The sequence below is a fragment of the Amyelois transitella genome, chromosome 4, assembly GCF_032362555.1.
Source record: "Amyelois transitella isolate CPQ chromosome 4, ilAmyTran1.1, whole genome shotgun sequence".
In the NCBI taxonomy this organism is placed as follows: Eukaryota; Metazoa; Arthropoda; class Insecta; order Lepidoptera; family Pyralidae; genus Amyelois; species Amyelois transitella.
Window position 1 is genome coordinate 5,595,762 of NC_083507.1, and position 25,316 is coordinate 5,621,077.

Below are 25,316 nucleotides of genomic sequence, written 5' to 3' on the forward strand. Positions count from 1 at the left end.
AAGGTCGTGAACCTTCACGGGCGTTGATGAGACTATGTCTTCTCTCTCTCGCTCAGTGCACCGTTTGCTTAATACGACTTTACATAAGGTTGGTAGACCTATAAATAATACAATAAAAATTAACAGCATTATACCAACCTCAAAATAGTCTGTCCCAGGCGTATCTACCAGTTGCACAAAATGTTGAGCCGTGCGGCGGTCAGAGTCGCTGAGGGCGCATCTCATGCTGCCGTACTCATACTCCGCAGACCGACACGAAAACCGTTTCTGTAACAATATTTTTTACCATCATATCTTCGAGTTATATACAAATAATATGCTAATTGCGCCACACTGTTGCATGTTTTCAGTGGACAACGATAGTAGGTCCTTTATTTAAATATAACTCGTTTAAGCAATGATTTCATAACTCAGACTTGTCATAAGGGGTAAAATTTTGACGTGTTTTGAATATTAGTAATTTCAATGGTAAATCATTGTTTTCAAATTAAGGCTTCAATGAACAAACGATACGCTATTGTTAGTTGTTGAAAAACTATTGTTTCCATCCACGATCTTATTTTATTGTTACCCATCAACGGAGAAGTAAACTACTATCAATCAGTAACAAGCCTTAAAACTCGAATACTAGTACTAAAATTATTATTGTAACGGATTTTCAAAATTGCCACGTTGCCTACAACAAAGTAATCCGGACGTAATAAACATGCCCCTATCATTTCGCCTATATCTTGAATAACGCCAACTAGGGCGAAACCATAAAATATAAATTGAATAGATAAACGGTAAATTACGTTGCAGAGGCGACATTGACTCGACGACGATCTAAAATACTGACCGTTCTTACTATTTCTGCGAATGGACCATTTATCAGTTGATAAAGTAGTTAAGTTAAGGCTAACTTACTACATCCCAAGTAGTTACTTGGGATGTAAGTTAGCCTTTGACAGACAATAAATGATGTAATGGACTATCAGCTTCAACACCAACTAGAAAACTTCTTATTTTTCGTAAAGTACCTATGTTAAGTATATATTTAATTTCTAATAAAAATACGACTATTTGCGTTAGGCAGAAAATTGTATGTGGCGAAAGTAGTAGGTACCTAAAGATTTAGTATAAATTTCCCCGAAATACATATATTCCCGAATTCAAGTCTGCCTAGCACAAACCAAGCGTTGAAACCTCGGCCAAAAATGTATTAATTTATCACCTTGACATAAATTATCGGCAAGTTTATCTATCCACTGTACGGGAGAAGAATGTTAATATTGCAATAATATTATCACAAACATTAAAGATAATCAAAATTAGCTATAGAAATTCCAGTAGTCACCTCGTTTAGACAGGCAGCGAGGCAGGCCTCCTTGGTGGAGGTGTAAATGATGGTGTTGTCCAGGCCCCGCAGAGACTTGCCCGGGACGCGCTCGAACGCCCACGGCCGCAGGCACACGCTCTCCGTACGCACTTGCAGCTTTACCATGTAGTATGTGTTCACTGAACGCTGGGTAACATAAGTTATTTGTGAAAAAAACTTGAATAGTTCTTTAATCTATAAAAATGTTGAAGAAAATAAAGTATCGTTGAATTAGTTTTCCATAGGACCTTACTTTGGGCTAGCTAAATCTGGGTTATTTACAATATACAAGTCATAAGCACATTTAACTCAGACCTATTTTTCTGAAGTCCCTAAATATAAGTAGGAGCGTAACGCAGCAACCTTTAACATTACGAAGATATTCATTAGCCTTAAATCGATTAAACTCTCTCGCTGAACAGTTACGCTACCTGTTCCTAGTTTTCCCTACCACCGGTTGACCGATTTAATCTGAATTGTTAATCCTATCTCAGCTGCCAACTAATTGGCAGTATCGGGGAATGCTGCCGTTATCTAACTAGAGATTTATTTGGCCATTAAACAGCACATGAACATATAAATTGAATTGTAAACTCCAGTATTCATTCAACAAGTTCTTTTCTCATTGTGTTTCATCAATGATCTGTGTTATACTAGGATATCATAGACTATTGTATATTCATAATATCATTTATGAATTCATTCGATTTGCACATTGCGCTATCTGATAACTCGTTAGACTGCATGTTATCTTTGCAATTCCATTAATATTATGTACTTAATTTACTTAAATACTAATTCTAAACTGAGCTCAGGCATGAAGATTTTAATTTTACAGGATTTAAACATGACTGGTCTTAGAGTAAATTAGATTACATCAGTTTATCTCGTTCTCATTTATCTGACTAGCGTATCTAAGATGGCCACGTAAAAGCTTTTAGTAAAAGCACTGCGCAAAATACTTAACTAGATACTCTTAACCTTATTAACTTTGCAATAAATTAGTTGAATGTATAGCAAAGCATTTACATTTAAGTAAATTGGACAGCTTGAGCATTCTCCCTGACAATCTTACACAAATGAATGGCCGTCGGCTAGGCTCGCCAGCCTATTCGTCGCAACTATTCATTCAGTCTTATTATAGATAAGTCAACTATTTTGTAAATAGCCGGTGTGGGTTGTACCTGCGGCGTGGCCATGGGGTTGTTAGCTTGAGTGTCATTCTGAAGCAGGCACCGCGTCTCTTGCACCGGAGTCAGCGGATTTAGCACGAAACTGCAAAAAATAACCCATTTCAATTAAATAAATAATGACATAAGCACTTCACTGTACTGCTAGCCCCTGGCGTTAAAATGTAAAGTATACGGATGCAACAATGAATAGAAAAAGATTACAATAAACTAAGTACAGTGAAGAGAACAGCAACAAATCAGACAGATGTTCTTACAATATTCTCAGTTCATATATATTTATTTAAAATGTATTGCACCTAAAATGATGATGATGAATGAAGTGAACCTAATGCCATAAGGCATTCTCTATAAGTTGAACCAAAACTATACCGGGTTACTTTACTCCTAACATTGAAATAAGGTTAAGTTATTATTTTTTGTCTAACAGTGCCCTCTTCTTCAATATTTACATACACATACATCCATAATATCACATCTATATCCCTGACGGGGATTGACAGAGTTGAAAGACCAGGTTCCGCTGATGGAATTGAAATTCAAATAGTGACAGTTTGCTAGCTCAGCGCTTACAAGAAGAAGCCCAAGTTTATAAGCCTATCCCTTAGACGCATTTACGACATCCATGTAAGTTCAAAATTAGGTTAAGGATTTTCTTAGTAAAAAAGTAATTACAAATTGCTCTAGATCGTCATGACCCCAATGTCGGAACGAGGAAATTGCGATCGAGACGAGACATAGAGTATAGATCATTGCACCAGGAAATAACTGGCGGCTGGAAATTCGCAAGATGCACTTCGCAATCGTCTATTCAACTCGATATTGTTTAGAGGAACTCGTAGATAATAATTTTAAAGTGGGATAAATAAGTGCATGGCAATTTTCTCATAAATTTCACAACGTTATTTGAAAAAAAGAAAAAATGCGTTAAGCTAATGCTACCCATTTATCATATTTTAATATATGTATATATAAAGCCCTTTCTTTTCATAAATACTTTATTTTCTTGCTTGAATTTAAACTGTAAACTAATCTGATAAAATATAATATGTTTTAGTATTGCAACTAAAAATAGTTTTGAAAAACAGACAACGCGACGAACTGAGAACTTAACTACTTACTTTTTTTTTAAGTCAGTTAAGAGGACTGATACAATAGCCAGCACTAGCTTCACAGAAACACATGTGATATTGTAAAAAGCATTTGCTAAACTTGATACTACACCTGATATCTAAACCTGCTCTTTAAGTTTTTATTTTTAATTCTATATTTAGCATCGAGTCACAAAGACTATCTAATCAGACGCGCCTATCATAATTATGGCATCCTGTGCCTAAGGATAGCACATTTTATGATAGGAATAAAAGAAACAGCATCGCTGCAGGCTTTTACGAGTATAACCTAACGTGCGGTTACTATTAAGCTAGCTAGCCTAGATGACGAAAGATACTGCATTTTAATGACTTCAATGCCGTGCAGTGTGATTATCCCCGTATTCCCTAATTGAAGTGGCGTCATGCTTCGTAATTGCATTAGTCTGCCAGGAAACCACATCTAAATTTACTTTTTTAAATTTTATTCCGCCTGCACAAATGCAAATAAATATTCTGGTATTGATATGTATTGTGCCCAGAGTTAAAACTAGAACTAACTCCTTGAATATTCATGTTGCGTTTCGTAAAAACATTTAACAATTCTTAGACTTACAAAAGATGAAAAGAAGTGTATATATTTTCATTTATTTGTTTATGAATTTTCTTTGTACTTAAAAATCGTATATCGTTTAAAAGAAAATATTTAAAACATAGTTCTGTATACATATGTATATATATATATATATATAGTATATTAGTGTCAACTACACGGTATATTAGAGCCAACTCAATGTAATAATCAATCATTCATCGACCTATTCTGTATGCGTCTTGAACCATAGGAATGTTTGCTCGAGTAGATCAAAGTAAGGCAATGTTAGTATTTAGAGCCAGGCTGCGGTTGCATTAGTTCTATTAAGTGACATCGAGAATGCACCGCGTTACACTTAGCTGCAGATAACGGAGAACGGTTTACCGTTCAACGAGTTTTAATATCGTATTTTATTCATCTTATAAGTTTACAGGGACTTTGTAAATTACTTTTCTAAGATTTATAGGGCACTAATGAAAACCCCGAGGGCGTTTACTTTTACCTTAAATTATGCATTCCCTGACAGAATTTACATAAAACAAGCATCTTTCAATAAGTAGGCTAAAAGGGCAGAGTGAAAGAGCGTATGCCTGAAGCGTGTTTTGACATAGATATGGGTGAAACGTTTTGATGAACTTTTGTAGAAACAATGTTAAGTACAAGTCACAAGCGGAAAAATGGTGTCACTCTACTGCGCTAGAGGAATTAACTACCTATTGAGAAAAAGGTTAGTTTCCGATAAGTTTTGTCTCCAAAACACACATGCCACATCAAAACTTGTTACTTAATAAACTCGTTAAACACAATAACAACGAAAACAAAACAAATACTCATTCAAAGGGCTCATATACCTTAAGTAGACTAATTACACAAAATTCCATGATGATTTCACAAATCGTAATAAATCTTTCCAACTGCGATGCCATTAAAGATGCAATTAAACCGAAGATGAGTATCGGTATTAGATGTGAATTGATCAGTGATACAATAAACATGTATTTTAAGGTTGGTCCGATTTGATCGCGAGCATTAATCATAGTAAATAGAGAAACACTGACAAATGCGCCGCCGGCATTATACATATTCGACAATTACAAAGATAAATCTAAAGAAGATTAATAGTGCAATACGACGTACATTTTGTGGAAAGAAAGCTAAACGAATTTCTTCGGTAAACTACCTTAATTTATATTTTTCTATTACGGGGTAGACATAGCCAATAGCTTAGAAAATATTGACAGGTCACGTTCAGCTGGATAGCCTAATGATGGAGCTGAGATTCAGATGGTGACAACTTGTAACTCGCCCATAGTCTAAAAGTAGACTAACAAACTAGATAACTCCCTTAAAAACCTCTTAAAAATCTTGTATAGTAGTTTAGATTGTTAAGTATAAGTATATAATTAGCAATGGCATGAATCTATCGTACCATAAACAATAGAGGTCTAATAATAGCAAAAGTAAAACAACGAAAATTGAAAGTTTTAATAATGACAGGAAGCCGTTCCCTACTTTTTGTCGGCATTAATATTGATTCCGTACATCACGGTCTTTTGTAGGTCGACGTATTACAATACTAAGGTAGGTGATAATTGTTATTCTACTTTCTTTCGCCAAAATCGAGGTAGCTACAATTATAACAATAAAGCATGCATAAAATGTTGTACACTGCCTAGAAACTTTTTCCATATATTTGACGTTAATGACTGCAATGTACTGTATATATAATGGTTATAACTGTTGAATTTTAATCAGAAAAATAATAAATATCTCTGTGATCAAATGAAAAATATTATTTAAATTTTACAAATTATTTAATATTGTAATGCACAAATACTAAATTAACGTGTCAATTAAAAGCTTTAATGAAGACCTTAAACTTAATAAATGGTTAAATGGTACTTCAGTTTTGTCAGAAAAATAATATAACACTACAAAATAAATAATAATACACAAAAAGGGTCTATTTATTCCAGAGGATATATCTTCCACTAGATCCAAAAGGAAACATGAAGACTGTAATGCATTAATCACTCATAAGCCTTTGCAGCATATCCGCAACCCAATAAAATGAGCCACTTTGAATGGTAGACCAGTCTATTTATGATTATTACGATACATGCATCCACCTCAGAACAGCTACATTTTCCGTTAGGTGGCGCTTGCACGCATATAACATCAATCACCCGAAGACGTAGGAAACTGTAAGTAGCCTTTGATTTATCTACAATTTGATCTTACTCTCTAAATACTTTTAAATATTTTCGAACATAGCTTTAATGGCTAGTTACGATGACAGATGCGCTATTTCTAAAGTAGGCGGAGATTTGATTCGTATAAATTTATTGCACCTAGTTTAATCTTCACTTACAACAACTATAAGGAAATTAAAATTTCTTAGAGAACCGCAATTTTATTTTCGAAAACTGTTATACTCCACAAAATAGAAGTCTTCGTTCATTGAAAATGCATTTTAAAATAATGACAAATGACTACAACAGTTAGGAGTTCATCATTCGTGATCAGATTATATCGCAAAGATTCGATCACAACGAGATATCAGAGTTCAAAATTTGATGAACATTTAGACGTCTAGTGCGTGATTTCGTTGACTTTTGCTTTAAAGTCGAATACTTAATAAAACAAAAGGAGAAAGCAAATCATGATCAAGAACTTCGTAGCATGCTAGGATATTTGAATTTGTTTTATTAGCTAGTTTACTTGGTGTGTAGTCTTAGAGACAAGTCTATGTTATATTCGTAGTAATGAATATGAATACCAACTAAAGCACCAAAAGGAAGCACACATTATTACGAGTACAACCAGCATGCGTATCAGAAATAATCATTCAGTGATTGTTGCGTCTTGAACAGAACATTGCCGATTATTACCATCACATCAATGCCATTCTTTTGTCAGATCTGTATTTGTCTGGACAGATTGATTCGAGATAGTACAATGCTAGTTTCAAAGCGCGGGAAAGTTCCGTCTCGTTTAATTGAATACCGAATTGATTTTCGTTCGATCCCGTTCAAATTGATTTCGAGGAATCTAACTAGCATCTTAATACTGTTATACGCCTCACTTCATCTTAATGCAATTAGATTTTTTGCATTACACGGCAACTGTTATCATAATAATTGGCTGCACATGGAGAAAAACAGATGAGTCATGTTTACTGAAAGGCCGTACTTATACTAAGTATAAGTAATTAAGATTTTACGGAATCGAACTGATATACTCTAATTTATACTTGATATCAGTTAAAATAATACGTTTGTTGACTAAATGACTAATGATGAATAATTAAATGATTCGAAACTGTATCTGAGAGTGAATACATAAGTACTTAGTGATTGGATAGCCCTTGCGATAGACTCTTGCTAAAAGGGGTTTCAAAATGTCAAGGGACAGATTTTGTGAGACATAACAATCAAAAGAATCTAAACTTACAGCTTATCCGTAATGAAAGTGATAATGCTGCATTTCAATTGTTCAGAACTAGAACAGACGAAACAACTAATTGAAGAATCCCACCGAACCGCGAATCATGAAAACTATCAGCTCGGAAATGGTCCATCCGGCAAATCTATTGAAGACGTATGCGATCACTTTTACTGTTATCCAATTTGGAGCGCGGCGAGGTCGGTTTCCGCTTTTACACGGTTTGTGGCTGCAGTTCTCCAGTCACATTGTTATTAGCCAAGACCGTGTCATTGGAATGCTGTGGGGACGTATGACTGACTGACACACATTCCCTGTCCGAGCTTAGTACTGTGAGTTATGTACGAGTTCAACTTGCAGTCTCCAAAAAAAATCGTATTTTAAACAAATAATTTACATAAGAATTACATAAGTATTTGGGTATTTTTGTGAACGCCTCAGATTCAAATTATAAGAAGTGAACAGAAAACATTACAAAGTTGTGTGTAAGTACAAAACTCATAATAATGTATACTTCGTTCATTATTCAAATCAAATTTCGTTCCAAAAATCTTCAATGGACAACATGTTTCCCACACATGGAAAGAAATCTTCATATCTAAAAAATACAAGAACATTCAAACGTTTTCATTGCATCTAATATACATTTACTGCTATTGACCTAACCGCAAAGCCATAAAACTTGCTGATTCTCATTCATACATTTTCTGACTTTCCACATAAGTCATGGGAACTGTGAAATTTAATTGAATCTTCGCTAATGACCATGTCAATGTACAGAACAAAAACTTCTAGAAATATAAGGAATTTACTAGTTATTCAGCTATCTGTCTATCTTTTTCATTCTTAATTTTTTGAGCTTATGGTTCGATTTCTGATCTTGCTTTTTAATATGTTTTCCACCTACTCTGTTAATATGTAAGATACGACCTCGTCTTCTTTTACACCTTGATCACAAAGTTTTAAATCTAACTGTTCAGAGAGATGTGAGGCGATCCTCATGACGTTATAAAACTCTTGTACCTATATATTCTTCGATATGTCTCAGAATGCTATGCCAGATTTCTCCCAATGCCCCATCGCCCTCCGAATTAGTGAATCTTCACGTCACTCCGATTTCTTATCAAAGGCATCTGGGTTAGCATCGTGATGCCAGTTAGATACGACACGTTGATTTTTATTTGTTTCGTGATCAATCAGACAATGACGAATCAGTCTTCGAACAAGTATCAATATTCGTAGCTCGATGCGAAATTCAGTGGGTCAGATGCGAGAATCGAGAACTAAGTCTGTAGTGGTTTTTTTTTTTATTAGCGGATGTTTAAATTGATTTTCCGATTTATTAATTATCATTGGCACTCGAAATCTTTTATGTGTTTTAACTAGATTATGCCTGCTGCTCTGCCGCCGGTACAAAATAAAATATTTCGTTCAATTTATTTAATTATTTCAAGTTTTGAAATTAGTAGCTTGACACATCTGAAAAAACTGTATCCAAATCGAAGTTATAGTAAAATCACATTTTACTATTACTTCGATTTGAAACATCTAGGTTCTTAATAGATTTCCATCTTAATTTTTTTTTAATACATTTTAAGTACAGAGTCAGTACATATTATCATTTTATATGTATGTATGTACCTGAAAGAGGCTGCTTGGCAGTCAGGCTCCTCTCGACACCACCCCTGGCACTCGTAGAGAGACAGATTCCGCACCGTGTAGTACGCCGTGCCCGTGAAGTCAACGTCCGTTAACTTCTCGAAGGCGATCCGACCTGAAACACAAACAAATTGTCAGTAAATTGACGAAATTAAAGTACGATACTTTTACTCCCGTTATAAGAGATAACAATAAATACATTATTTGTATGAAAAGTACAATTGTCGTAACCTTTTTACAATTTAACCTACCTACGCTTCAATGGACCCCAGAATCAAGAAATACACATTTCAAGATTTTTTTTGCAATTTTATTGTTCTTTTTCTCCCTGGCGGTTGCTCTTGGTTACATTCTCACCTCTAAGAAACAGGATCTTTTGAAAATAATTCTGGGTTGGGTAAGACAGGATTCTACACGAATCGACTACCGTCTGATCGCCGCAATCTTTACAGGATAATCTAACCCATAAAAGATCATGGTATCAACTGCACCAGACGAATTTGCCTATACCCTTAGTCACTCTTAACAACATTCATAGGAAGTACTTTTTTTTGAGTCCCGTACAGACCATAGAAATTTTTCTGCAAAATGCCGGCAACCACACAGCAAATTAATTAATTTGCATTCTTTTAAAGCTCCATATTCCTTACAAGTAAGACCTTTATAATTATGTAAATGAAAAATGGCACTTACTTAAAACACATGAGCATTGTAGTAGGAAGAACGCTAGCCGCGCCAGGCGCAGCGCTTCGCCCTTCATGCCGCCGCGCGCTGGGGCACCAAACTGAAAAAATGACCTGCATTTATTTTATTTTCCTGCCAAATTTAATTTCAAGACGCAAGAAAGACCTGTGAGTCGAAGTAAATCAGACACGCAATAATAGTCTTTATTAAATTGACTCTACTGCCGTTTTATAGACTGCAAAAATTTATACTATTGGTATTTTGGTAAACGCAATAAGGATACCGCTATATTTTATTTATTTGTACAAATCAATTTATCACCGTATATCCGCGTTACAGTTTTATTATATCCAATAAATACTTATCATTTTGTGAAAGTTAACCCCTGACAAAAGAAATAGTTTTAATTTGATTCTCATATTTAAACAAAAAGATAAGATCTACAACGATAAATTGTTGACAGCGACCGCGCCGAAGCCGCTTGGTATCGGACAAATAAAAATACGCGATCAATGGTAGAAAGTTGGATAAAAAGTACAAATAGTTAGCAAAGGTCGCGTTGAATAGCGCATAGTCCTCTGATGAGACAAAGGAGAACCTGATACTTTGTGAGTATAAGAAAAGCGAAAGCTGGGAACTGGTCAAAGACACACTTAATTATTTTATGCATATCTTATTGTGATATCTAAACAGATTTATAATGATATGCAAAAATATATATTTTTGAGGTTAATATTTTAGTGAGCTATACATTTTAATGCTATGATTACTAATTTTATAAAGTTACAGATTGTATAATGAAGGTTAAAATTTGTCAAAAGTTACTACTGTAAATGCGTTGATGTCCTTAACTTACACTGTGGGAGTATAATTTTGTAAGATTGAGAACTAAATAATTTCGACATTTTCGTATATTTATTTAATTATTAACCGACATATAAAAAAACAATTTCATTTTAATATGAAAATCCCTGAGACTATTCGATATTAAAAAAATCCTTCAAATAAGTTACTAAGATATTATTGTAATGTATTCCGGTATGTAAATAACATTATTATATAATGCAGCATACCTATTTCATAGTAGGTCAGGTTATGTTTATCAACAATTTTGTATAAAACAAAGGCAAATAATGCTAAGTGCCAAATTTTAAAAAGTAGGTAAAAAGTGAAACCGACTATCAATTTCAATTACAGACAATGGCTGTGAATTCATCACGAATTGAGTAATGACAAAATTATGGTAATTGGGTGCAATCACCTAGTAGAGACCGTGCTTGCAAATTGTTCTAAAGAAGAAGTAGGATATATGGAATTACTACATATAGCCACGTATGTATCCCTTCTGGGGTAGATAGAGCCAACAGTCTTGAAAAGACTGAACTGTTCAGGGCTAGCAACTTGCCACTAAGCGAATCGCGTGAAATCTGGAAAAATAAATTGCAAAATTTATGATCACGGAAAATTCTACAATCTAGAAGAAGTATGAACTACAAAAATATTACAATACAAGTAAAGTGGAAGTATGTAAATGGTCATCTTGTATGTGTTAGTTCCAACTTTATTTTTATTTATTCTTTATTGTCAATTTATAAAATACAATTGGCAGACTTAATGGGTTAAAAAGATGACAAAATACATATAATGAAATACTTCTTTATTATAAACCTACACTAAATATACCACATTCAGCTGTATCTAAAGCACAGACTGCGTTGATAACTGCTGACCTTCATTATTTAAGACACAGCAAGAAGGATAGCTACAAGTATTTATAAAATAACATAGTTTTGCAACTCCCAACAGAATGCGGGCCAGTACTAACCTCAGACGAGGGCTAATAGGAAAGTCAGTGACACGAATTTTCATTTACTTTTTTTGCATCGCAATATCGCTTTCACTGAGCCTTTTATCAAACGGAATGAATGATTATTTGTAACCGAGAAAGTGTACTTATTGTTGAGTCGCATGATGTATTTGAATCAAAGAATATGTATTTTGATTTGTATTCATGTTCCCAATGAGTGAACACCTTTCAATGAATTCATATTCATGCTTCAATAAACGAGCCGAATAAAAGAAGCACATATTTAACGTCGTGTTTAATGCTAATTAATCGACTTCTTCATAGATTTATGAAGAGAGGTCTTGTATTATTATATAGAGTCAAAAGTTACTAAGAACCACAGTAACTTTTGACTACCTACCTACCTTTATGGGTTTACCCCTTCCTCACGATAAGCACATAAAGACCAAGATCAAACTAACTTTTCAAGCTCATTCATTCTTTACCTAAGGGCGCTTTAGTTTATTTTCAATGGGATTCAAAGCTATGGATTTTGGGTTATAAGGTAATCAGTGAACTGTGGCGGTTTATCAATTGGTTTAATGTTAATAAATATCCTTGGAATGAAGCAATTGGAATAATTAGAGATAGTGAGTTGTGGTTTTACAAAATCATAAAACAAATGGTTATTTATATGAAAATACCGCTATAGTAATTTAGGTTGTTTTCTCAGGAGTCAGCTTTTTCTGAAACTTGTCCCTAGTTAACTTAACTACTATAATTTATTAAGACAGCCATTTCGATAAAGGTATTACGTAAATAAGATGAAACAAGGTACATTTTGACAAATTCTTAATGAAAAGAAATTTCCAGAATACATTTACATTGCGGGAATAGACCCATCAAAATACCGTTAGGTTTCGATCAACGAGTTATCTTAATTTACTAATAATATACTCATATATGTATATAACTTTTTAGAAATACGACGTGAAATGGACCGGAACAGGTAATTTAATGGCATAACAAACCAAGATGTTACAAATGTAATAGTATTTAAATAGCAATATCTCAATTTATTTAGAAGAATATTTTAATAAATGTTTCACAAACAACTTCATAAAACATTATAAGATTAAAAATTTTCTACATAATTAGACTTACAAAACAATTCAGGAAATGCAGAGTTTACCGAATTTAGATTTAAAGATGTTAAATGCAAATTCAGTTAACTCTCAAAGTTTCCATGTGCACAAGAAAACTATTTGAATTTGGAATACGCCAGCGGCATTACCATTTGCTGACATTTCCAACAAGACTTGATATGCTAAACTGTGGAAGGTGTGAAACAGTTAGTTCACCCATAAAATACGAGTACACTATCGACGCCGTGACGGTCTAACAGCGGAACCCTTGTTCTCATTTCGGTAATTGATGCTTTGTTCACCACGTTGGAATTCCAGATGTAGATTCACCCGAAATCACCGGACTGAGAAAATGAATGAGCGGAAAATTCGCATCAATAGCATTCCTAGCCCTCTATCTCAAGAAATGGACATTGTAAACTTTTTATTGCCCAAAACCTTAGAGCAACGCGGTAAGAGATGGTAGCCCCTATGGCTCTAAGCCCAAATTACTATTTGGTGATTTTTTTGTTTCATTCACCTTACGTACGTACCTTGATCAAATCGGGGAAATTATAGCAAAAGATCAAGTCAAGGGTATCCGAAACCGACGACCTTGCATACAGAGAGTTAGGAATGTGGATAAAGTATGCGGGGATTGTGGAAAGTAAAGAGATGTGGTCTGTCCGGGACGGCGGAAAGGCGACATTTATGAATATAAATTCACAAATAACAAATAAGAAGTAGCAATATTCCAAAATTTTAATTATCGCATAAATACAAAATTTGAATCTCTCTTTCATCATTAAGCTATCCAGCTAAATGTAGTGTTTGAGTGTTGTGACTTTTGGTTCTGACTTAAGGAAAAATGTCGTGGCATGTGTGTGTGATTCAATATAGAAAGTTATTAGAGCTTTCATAACAATGCACGTGTTTTATTAAGTGTTTTATAAGAATTTCACGGAAGGCACATGTGTACATAGTCGGGTGAATACAGGGCGTAGCTGTAGACTGTAATAACACAGTGCGCCTCATTTTATCGTGATTTGTCTGTGACGTGACATCGCACACCAACGGGACCCAGCGCAGAGTAACGTGACGTGTAATTAGTATGTGACGATATTCATATGTCACGTAATCAGAGTAACAGTTATATCAGGAGGCGCGCACCGTGTCGCAGTGGGAAGCAGCCACCGTGTGCCTCTACAAATTGTTCAATTTAACGGTGTACACGAATTCATAGATCTTAACATTCCCATCGCTGTAGGCGGTCGTTGTTGTGCTACCTAACTGAAAGCTCCCAAATAAATTTATAATAATACTTACAAACTTTACTTTTAACTGTAGCTTCGTGGCTATTGTTACATCTATTTTATTTTTATTTATTACTACTGTTAAGTAACTGTACCTGTTCTTGTATTTGATCTATTTTACCCTCTGACACAAAGTAACCTCTAGAGTTGAAAAACCGCTAGTAAGAATTTTGTGTACGAGACACTCAATTCTTGAAATCGTTTCCACCAAATGAATGGTTATATGATTACATTAATGCGATATTCTTACCGTTACTAATGCATCGTAAGTCCAACCATATACAATTATTAATTATCTACTAATCGAGCGTGGTGCACTACATACTATTTTTCACCACGCACACAATGCATCTGCATTCCCATACCGCCTTTGGATTAGTAGGCAGTAATTTCAATATCGGACCTCTGCAATTATTCAAGTAAAGGCCATTACAATACAATTACCCACAGTTTACATTTCCTGTTCGCTATTTGCTTATAAAGGTTTTAATGTCATGTGAAAGGCTATTGCGGACGGATTCTCATCTAAGGAATAACAATCCATTGTTCTGCTATTCAATCAAAGATATTCATCATGAAATTCGATGTGAGTGAATGACTTGAGTGATCAATGTCATTGAGAGAAACAAGAATAAATGTAAATATTAGCTGATTTTTATATCCCATATGTATTGTATCCCAATATTTTGAAGAGTATTTTGTTTTTTGCAATTTTATATAAAGTGAAGTTCCATTACTTAGTAGTAATAATAGTAGAAGGCTATTCTCAAAATTAACGTAGGTACTTCAGCACAACGATTAGTAAAGAGTTATAAGTGTTTTGATATTAAAAGACAATTTAAATGCATTGAGCTTATTTATCAGAGTACGACCCTCCACTAATCTTTAACTATTTAAAGGATGTGATAATTGGCTCGATCAAATACTTATTCATCTTCAACCGGCGAACAGGATTAAAAAACCTGTAACGAGTTAATTATGACCAGATTCGAATCCTAGCGGCTCGACAACAGTCACCGATTAAAAACTTTCGAATTCCAATGCAACTAAGTTTATATCAAAAGGAGTTATCATCGACTAAATCAAGTGCATATAACTAATGATGTCCAACTTACTCTTGCATAGGAAATCTTGCACACAAATTGATTGATGAATACTACAGTTCATGAAATCATGGACCAATAACTCTGTATAACTAGAGAAAGCGCTTAATTACTTCCAGGTTGATAAATTTAATTATTTTACAATATTTTATTACTTTGCATACATACAGAGCCTCTGTATCCCATACGGTTTTGACAGAACCAATACTTACAATATAAGTAATCTTAAACTCACACGGCCGTTCCATTCCAAAAAAAGAACATTTCAAAAAGGATCAGTTTTTAAAAAATCAGAGCAATGATAATGATACTTTCACGAAGGTGAATTCACACGCATTCGAAAACAGACGGCCCAGTTGGAACAGATAATTGGGTCAGGCGAGCAACCTGTCGGCTTGCTCACACGCATTGTCTCGCGTGCCGGTGAGCGCGAGCCGCTCTTTACAGAATACACAAACTATAGAAGTGAATCATATGTTTGCCTTTATACACTATATAGGCATATAAGCATTGCATTATACATCTATTTATATAAAACAGGATTGACTCAATGACATACTCGTATCAATGCACAGACCAAACCGCACTTTTTGAAATTTGGCAAGAATGTAGGTTCCATACGTGGTGTAGAAGTGCATTAGTATCCTTTCTTATTTACACCACATATTTCCCGCAAATCATTTCCAGAAATACATGCAGGCGAACGTCCTCTACTGATCATAATAAAAGTGTGTAAAACTTACACAGTAAATTATGCAAACAAAAACTAGTTGACAAAATAATGATGCAATTGCTTTGGATTTGTATAGGCAAGTTTAAAAATAGTTTCGACAAATATCTGTGACGGGATTGACGCCTTTCGAGACGAATTATTTGTCGTGCGTTAAAATGCGTGGTGCTTTCTGCTTTATTATTAATTTACGTCGATGCGCTGGCGCAGGCACGATACCGTTATCGCGATCAAGTTCGGCTCACTGTGACGTTACTGCTGCTTGTGTCATACGGATTTAAACTTTTCGAATCTAAAGAATTACGAGCGCATCAAAGTAACTGCTAAGAACCAGGAGGCTTTAAAGCTTCTAGTAAATATTTTTTTTAATAGTTTATAATTTTTTCCCTCCGGGTTTGCTCTCAAGACATTAAAAAAACCGTTTCTTTTTATATGTCATGCATGCGTATGTGGCGAATATAATGACTTCCTAAAAAGAAACTCTAAATTGTAAATTGTGACCACACATTTCAATATGCGGTTACACTTCACTTACACACTTTTGAACTTACAAAGGCATACTTCATCCTACCAGCGTCACATAATATGTTACTGCATGCTTTGCTTTGTTAGAGGGAAAAGAGACGATAGTACGAACAAAATTAATATAATAAATGCAATCCAAAGATCATCAACATCCAAGCAAATATTAAGATGGCTGTTTATTATTTATGTAAGCTTGATCCTGAATCTAGGCGGATAAGCACGTGTGAACCTTTGACCCGAGCCGGCGCGGGTACATCAAAAGATCTTAATGCTCATAACTCCACTTGTGTGGCACATAGCTCTCTGCCATTGTGTGACTCCGAGATTATATTGTGTTGCGACTGACCGCTATATTGTTTCAGTATCTGTACTTCTATCACATATTCCGACTGCATTAAAATCTTTATTATGCTCTTGCTTATAATAATGGTCACCATTATTTTGGTGTTATAGCCTTTCTAAGAAATGCACGGAACCCTTATGAACTTGAAACTTCCGACGAGTTTTAATACTGAATCGGGTTTTACGAAGTTTTTTATAGCAGTGATATTTCGTAATATCTTTTTATGAGTTTTATAGATGCACACAATGTGTCTGATATTTCACAATTTCACACGAAGGTTTTGAATTTTTTGACCATGATAGTATACTTTAATATGAACATCAAACAAATCAAATTTAGTTACCTATAAGTTTTACAAATGTCTTTATGCAAAACTTTTTTTTAAGACAAAACATAAATTTATATTATATCAATACCTCCATTATTTTTATTCGTTAGTGACATTTGGTTGTCGGCACTAATAGAAAAAAGAATAGTACCATTCCATCTTTTTTCCATGGATGTGGTAAAAGACGGCTAAGAGATAGGCTTAAATACTTGGGATTCTTCTTTAAGGCGATGGACTAGCAACTTGTCCATTTGAATTTATACCACTAAGCCAAACACCTGAACGAGGCCCTTCAGTTTTTTCAAAACTGTTGGCTCTGTCGACCCCGCAAGGGATACAGACGTGATTATGTGTATGTATATTTCAAATATGAACGATGAAATTACTGTACTGTTAATCACTTTTACTTCTTACTTCTCCAGGTATTGCAAAAAAATATTTAAATTAAGTATAATCTCACACGAGAATACATACAATTTCCCATCACATTGTAATTATTAAGAATTGATTACTACAGCTTGGTTTATGCGTTTTTTCAGGCGTGATTGCGTGTATTCTCCTTAGCGACCGTCTGCAGTCATATCAAACATGTCCGCGGCTACCGTACCGGTTTTTACCCAGGTTTTGCTAGAGATACAATCCTTTGAGGAAACCTTTGAGAAATAAGAGTAAGACTTTAGATAAATCTGATTTATCTAAGACGTGAGACGTGACTTTACTACCCAACTCATTTACCAGATACGTTAAGCATATCAAGGTCTGAAGCATAAATTTGGCTGCATTATAAATATCATTCTATCTCATTTATTTAAGGACTGAAGCTATATGTAATAATTTAATATTAGTACAATAGTATGCACATTTTTTGTAAGGTAATTAATGTAAGGCGGTTACTTATGCATTCAAAATTTTGCTGCCGGCAATTTTGCTCATTCATCACTTTCAACATTCCAAAACTTTCTTTGAATAAGTTTCGTTAAATTAGAATGAACTCTAGCTAACGAAAGGGCAGTTAAAAGTTATCTTTGGTTCTGCACTGTACAGTGCTTCCACTTTAACGACATACTCGTATAATTCTCGGAGTCTCGTTCATCTCTGTCTCAATCTTAACTAACGCACAAATGTAAATACGTACTTAGTGATTTATTGAGCTCACTAAAACAGGATCGCGTGTTAGACTATCTATACGGTGTGGGAATGTAAAATGCAAAGGCTGTACCGTGTAGCTGTCGCTTGGAAGACGATGTCGACTGCGCCCGCGCAACCGGACGAAGACACAGGCGAGAGCGGATGTGTTAATCAAGATAAAATATTATTTAATTAAACCTTTGTTTTTTTATTCGCAGAACACGTCATGTTTTCTAATTGCCCAACTGCAAACGGATGTCGAGGGTCTTAACGTTTGTAATTATTATTGCAAATATAAAAAAAAATATTTTTATGTATTTTTAATAAAAAATATATTTCAAAGTTAAAAGTACTTTAACGGCAACCCATTGAGGATCATAGTCAATGGTACACTCTGAGCTCCTCTTCAGAAACTTGCGGATGTAACGGAGATTAACGCTAAGAAGAAGTATTTAATAGCAAAAGAAAATTTATTTATGAAAATAATACATTCAAGCACTTCGTCAAATCATATTTCTATATGTATTTTGCAAGCAGATCCCTTAAACTTTTAACCTTAGAACTTCTCATACAACTAGATTATTTTTTTAAACTGTGCTTAGAGAAAGGAATGCAGTTTCAAAATACGATTCTTTTAACGTTTAATTTACTTGGTAAAATAAAAGTGAATAAAGTATAATCTACGATAAGATTCAGAATTCCTGCAGTGTATGTAATTACCCGCTAATAAATAAGATGAGACAATGCCACTTGTACAGAAAGGAGACAGCGAAATAAAAACAAAACAAAATTGTTTGCATTTAAAATTAACTTGGGTCTAAAGTTAACAAATGCATGAGAATATTGTCATTATGTTAATTCCTTGTCATACTAGCCCCAATGAAATAGATGACACTCAAGGGAATAAATAAAAATTGCCGGGATAGAATATTCATTAACTGGCTTTTCCCTAACGCCTCACTTGAGTCGGAATTAACGAAATAATTCGTATGTCATTATGACTATCTGTAATTAAAATTTAATTATTGATTTAACCTATTAATGTCGTACTTTTTCCTTTTCATTCAAATGAAACTTCATGTTTGGAACTTAACTGGAACTAAGAATACGCAAAGATGTGCAAATAACTTCACATGACATAAATTGTATAAGTATATAGGTTTCCTCCTAAAAAATCTGTGAATGCTAACTCAGACAGTCTCACTGACTTATCAAACTATCTAAACTAAATAATTTTTCTCATAGAGGAGGCTCGTGTCTTACGGCAAAAAGTAATGAATGCAAGACGTCGTTAGTAGGCGCCGCAGACTTGTCCGACTAGTCGGGAAAAAGCAAACATTATACAGAGTGCTCTAAAAGAAGCTATTTGGAATCGAAGCAATCAGTAAAGTTAATACGAACATATTGCGGGTGTTGACTGTGATGGATTATCATTACACCTGATTAAATCCATAAATGAAGATGACTGAGATAATTAATCTTTTCCAATAAGTGAATTACTTATGGAAATCTGTGAGAGAAAGTACGTGTCTTGTATTAACGTTTTTGCTGTTTATTGCATATATGTACTTATCATCCTAATTAGGTCAGTTTCTACTCAAAATGGGATTAATATGCGGTTAGTCATACAAGTTGATTTATAACCGTGCTAGGTAATTACATTAGATATTTTAAGTACTACTATACTATACTAAATATATATTTTTAAATAATCCAATGAACAGAAAATATGTAATATTTGCTTTGGCATTATGATTGATATTATTGGTTATAAATGTTTTCTCTGAAAAGGAAGAAAATATATTTGTCTTTACACATACGAACTATTCTCAGTCTAAATCGAGATACGAGCACTTGTACTATTGATAATAACCATATAATGCTGTCAATTCAAAATAAATAGAATTATTTATGAGATCAATCACACTTTGTAGAAGACAGGTGTTCTCGAATACCACAATATAACGACCCGCTCGTAAACTGGGCAGAAATCTCTTCGTTAGTATTGTTAGCTCGGAATGTTTGTACCTACATCCAACAACGCAAAAAGTGCATTCTTGGTTTGATCCTGTTCTTCCATCCGCCTATGCTTTATTTATTTTATTATTGTACTTGTTTTCTCATCATAAAAATTAAACATTTTACGGCAAATCGATCTAAATAACTTGAAGATATATTAAGAAGCTGACAATAATTTTTAATTAGCACCAATACCTACCGCTTGTTGTACATTACCTTAGCATAAGCTTAGGATAAATTTATTGTTATAACTTTATGAACCCTATGTATTCTATCCTATTATCCATCAAAACAAGCATCCAGAACAAAAATTTACGTGCTCATTTAGTCAATACATTATATAAAGTAAACATGCAATTTTAGCCTACGACAAGTCCGAATGATCGTGTTAAGACCGAGATATCTTGGCTTGATACATCGGGGAGGTCTAACTAACTCAGGAGGACATCCTAAAAGGGAACTGTTATTATAATGCTCACACTAATGCGAACAAGAAGTTCCTTTAACATACACGAATGATGATGACCTCCACCGTTATAAAGATCTCAGACAAGAAAAGGCAGCAACAGGGAAGCGTGTGGGATCGCCTGGAATCCGAGTAAACACCGCCGCGCGTCGGTCACGCGTTCCCGGGGTTCAGCTACTAGATGGCGGGGAAAGCGATTAGGCCTTTACTCCGCTTAATTGTAAGACACTCTCATCATGATAATACCTCTAAGTTTAATTAGCCCCTGTTTTCTCAGTACGGCGACATTGAGAATGCTTAGCAATGTCAAGACGTTTTCTGGGTACTAAGTATTTTACCGTCAGTTCAAACATTTGGATTTTTGTGCGCACAAAGTTAGCATAGCTTATAAGAACTACATACATTTACCACTTAATATTCTCTTGTTAGCAAATAATAGTTTGAAAACTCATATATAGACACAAGCTAAATATAATTTCTTTGTTAACTTTTGTTTACATAAAAGAATAGTTCGTACAAAACGTGTCCTTTTCAAAGCAAAACGGCATCATTACCGCTAAAATACATAATATTTGTAGACAAACAGTGTCTTTAATGATTTCACACATTATCTTTATTACATGGCAATTGGGTTTCAACATTATATGTGAGATCGAAGAATTTTCTTTGACCCGCGGCGGTGGGCCAGTGCGGAGGTAGGTGCGCTGTCAGCTGTCACTCATGCTTACAGGAGTTCGCGTGTAACATCTCAATAACCACTTATTTGCAAACAGCCGGTGGTTGGATATTATTGTACTTACAATACAATTCTCGGAAAAGACAACGTTACAAGGAGGCACCTTTCTAAAAGCTCACAAATGAAAGTTTAATAGTTGTGGGCATAATAAAGGCCGAACACAACTTTAAAATATATAGAATATTTAGAATTACTTTTTTTAATTCCACTTTATGTTGAATAAAGTAAGTCAAATTTTACTCCAAAAATTCCGTCAGTCATCTAGATGACATTGCTGAATACAAGATCAAATGATCCTCAGCAACATCTTTAACACTTTGTTACAGGAACAACTCAACAATAAAATTCATAAATCTGTCAAATAAACAAACGGTGCTCAAGAGCCCGAATTAAAACTACGGTAAAAAGTTATAATTCCATTAATACCTATTCATGTATTTTTTGCATTAAAAATACTCGTATATTCAATTACTTTCGCTCATTCCATCACACCTTATAAAGAAAGTGATTATTTTTTGTTCTCTAGCCTAAATATAGACGGAATATATTCAACCGACAACAAAATCAAAATCATTCAAGCACTTCATCGATTTATTACTTTCACTTTAAAACACGTTGATTTTCCTTCTATCAATCTAAATAACAAAAGATTCACCTGTGCAAATTTAATATCGGTAAATCATGCCGTTAGTGATGCCGTATTTATAACTCAGATTGGATAGCGAGTTAAATCGGAAACGTGATAAAAGAAATTATATTCTAAAATTGTGACTATAAGATAGATTTTGTAGTGAACCTCATGTCTTTTTGTATAGTGGTTATATTCATGCAATAGTCTAGTATTAGACGTGGTCGGTACAAAAAGATCTAAGGAGCAAAGTTCACAGGCGTCCCACGGGTTATAGTATCGGAGCAGAGTCCTGCGCTGTCCTTAACCACTTTCACGACAAACATTCACTTGATTTAGAGAGACAAGATCCATTCATCAAACAAAGGTTTAAGCTTACCTCTTTCTTACAATCCAATGTCCGTGGACTCAGGAATCTAATCCTGTAACAAAGAAATAAACATTTAATGAGAACGGAGAATTCAAATCTAGAATGGATAATTATGTTACGTCCGTAGAGGCAAATTTCCTATCATTATATATTTAAGACAAAAAACACGATTGTTTCTAATATGATTAAAGAGATATGAGAGTAAACAAATACCGTTTTATTAATCTATTTATTAGTTAATTTGGTCGAATCTTATTATATTTTTATAGCGATAACTTCAAGCGTGTTAAATACTACAATATCTTTGACACCCATCTCTCATGTAAAACTTATCAGCGATCATCGTTTGAATCAATTAACCGGAACTGTGCGTGCTTCTCAATTAGTGTAATCACACTTTCTACGTGTTCCAAATTGCACTGTCAGTGTGTAAAAGACTGTCAGTAGTATATGAAAAATAGATACAAATCGCCCGTAAGTTGAACATGGTCGCAATTTTAGTCTACATCTACTCTTTTCAATTCTTCTAATACCTATTATGATAACTTTTTTACTAATTTACGAACGCAACGACAAATGGGCTTTTGATACAACTAATACTAAGTTTATAAACTTATTATGAATTGACAACAATATCGTAATTACATAAATTAGTAAGTAAAAGTTTTTCTTTCTTATAAATAACTAGGTATAGACATTTTTTACGAATGGAATGAGCGCAACTAACCAGTACGTATCACTGTTATATGTAAATAAAACTTTAATGATGGCCATAAAGTGAATGTGGAATTTGTAAGACCAATATTTTGGCACCTCTATCGCGAACCGATAATTTATTTTCGCGTTAATATACAAGTGTCAATAGATAGATTAACATATATTAACATCGAATAAATTCTTTATTTAAAGCTAACCGTTCATTCTGGTAAAATACCCAACTCAATCAAAACACAAATAATGAATAAAAAAGACGCAAAACAGTTTTACGTACCTAATAATTCAGTTCTCTAATTCCTTTTCCCCTTTAAATTATAGACAGATGCTAAAATATCAGTCTCGTGAAGTTCACGTACGGGCCTGAATAATAAAAGTAAAAGTAGCAGTGACAAAATTTTACAAAACCTGTACTCATTTAAATATATATATAAACTCGATTTAGGTATGCAATGCATGCCATTGGATTAAAGAGCGAAGTCATGCCACGCAGGTAAAATTTCATTCTTTTTGCTTTTATTTTGTTCACAACTTTTTCTATTGAAGTTATTCTATTTTATCTGTCACTATGTTTTCGCAATAAATATTTCTGCATAAATTGAGGTCGTACACAATGTGAATTTAACTCGCGGGATTTCAACGCAATTCAATGGCCTGCAAAGATATAGCCCGAGATAGGAGCTAGTCGGGGTGAGCATCGTAAATAAACGTCAGTACCTCAATAGTCTTTTTCTTAGACCTTAGAAAATGGCGTTAGAGCATGGAACAATATCGCTCGGGGCGTTCGTGCAGCCGCCAAGCGAACGAGCAAAATAGAAAAATAAAGTTAGGTTCGCATTGAAATGGTTCCTATCGCCTTTTGGTGCGGTCGCTTCCCCCTTATCCGCAGCTGATCGCTAGACAATGTGGTGGTGGGTGCGGGGTGCGGCGCGGCGCGGGGTGCGCGAGCGCATGACCGCGCAGGGCGCAATGACCTTGCGCGCACATTCCGCCCGCTCTTCCGAAGGCTCCCGCCCGCGGTCCTGCAAGTCTCCCTATTTCTAGTCTCTATTACTTCGACCACTTAAGGATCTATTATTAGTATTGTTTGCATGTACTGACTTGCTCTTTGAGCACCGTATTCGGTGAAGACATCGTTAGATTTGAATAAAGTTTGTATTCAAATTCTTCTGCCTATTAGCCTAATAAGATTTATATGAACAAATTTTTGCTTTGTTATGTTTACATTACGCATTTGAATTATGTAACAGAGGAACTCTTTGTAAAGTTAAACACAAGCACGCTTTACCTTCAAAATTGGGTTAACAACCTCTGAGAACTTACAAAAATGGTCATAATAGACCGAACAAGCTGGGCAAATATGGTCATATTGCTTTTATAAACAACGGACACGTGAGAAGCAGTAATGAGAACATAAAGCATCATAACAATTTGTTCTTAAAAACTATAAATACTTTTGTTTATTATGTTAGCCCTAAGTGTTCATAGTCTAGCACTAATTACCTTCCTCATGTTCATAGAAACATTCTTCAACCAAAGAAAGCAACTAAAAGTGAAACAGTCTATTTAAACTGACTGACCTACCGTGACAATAAACAATAAAAAGAAAATACAGATAAAAACTAAGACTCAGAACTAGTATTGTGTTATAAGTAACAATGGACCTCCGGATAGAATTTATCGATCTATCAATCACTATAGAGTATGCAATAAAATTCTATCATACGCATTAGAAAAGCAATATTGGCGTAAACGGGTAACAGTTAAAGCCTCAAAGGAGAACGGTCGAGTCAGTACGAAACAATTCACGGTGATTCCGCGCCCAAACGGGAAATAACGGAATCGGGCCAAATAATCAGAAAACCACAGAAACCGTTTGGAGGCACTCCAAATAGTATAAACCCACGCTTGAGAACGAATGTACGCAAGAGTCACATTAAACATTCGTAATGAGTACAAGCAACATATCGTATTTGTTCTACT

The 25,316-nt window shown here is 34.5% G+C and overlaps 1 protein-coding gene across 2 annotated transcripts in view; it reads right to left on the minus strand.

The window, feature by feature from the left end:
* LOC106138721 (uncharacterized) overlaps positions 1-25,316 on the minus strand; it is a 77,874-nt gene that overhangs the window by 21,148 nt on the left and 31,410 nt on the right. For both annotated transcript variants that reach the window (XM_013339978.2, XM_013339977.2), the window contains 6 exons: positions 22,629-22,671; positions 10,030-10,120; positions 9,319-9,451; positions 2,542-2,632; positions 1,337-1,504; positions 139-267 (listed from right to left, as the gene is read on the minus strand). In XM_013339978.2, the coding sequence (XP_013195432.1) occupies positions 139-267; positions 1,337-1,504; positions 2,542-2,632; positions 9,319-9,451; positions 10,030-10,096 (588 nt within the window). In that variant the 5' untranslated portion in view covers positions 10,097-10,120; positions 22,629-22,671. The remainder of the gene's footprint in view (positions 1-138; positions 268-1,336; positions 1,505-2,541; positions 2,633-9,318; positions 9,452-10,029; positions 10,121-22,628; positions 22,672-25,316) is intronic.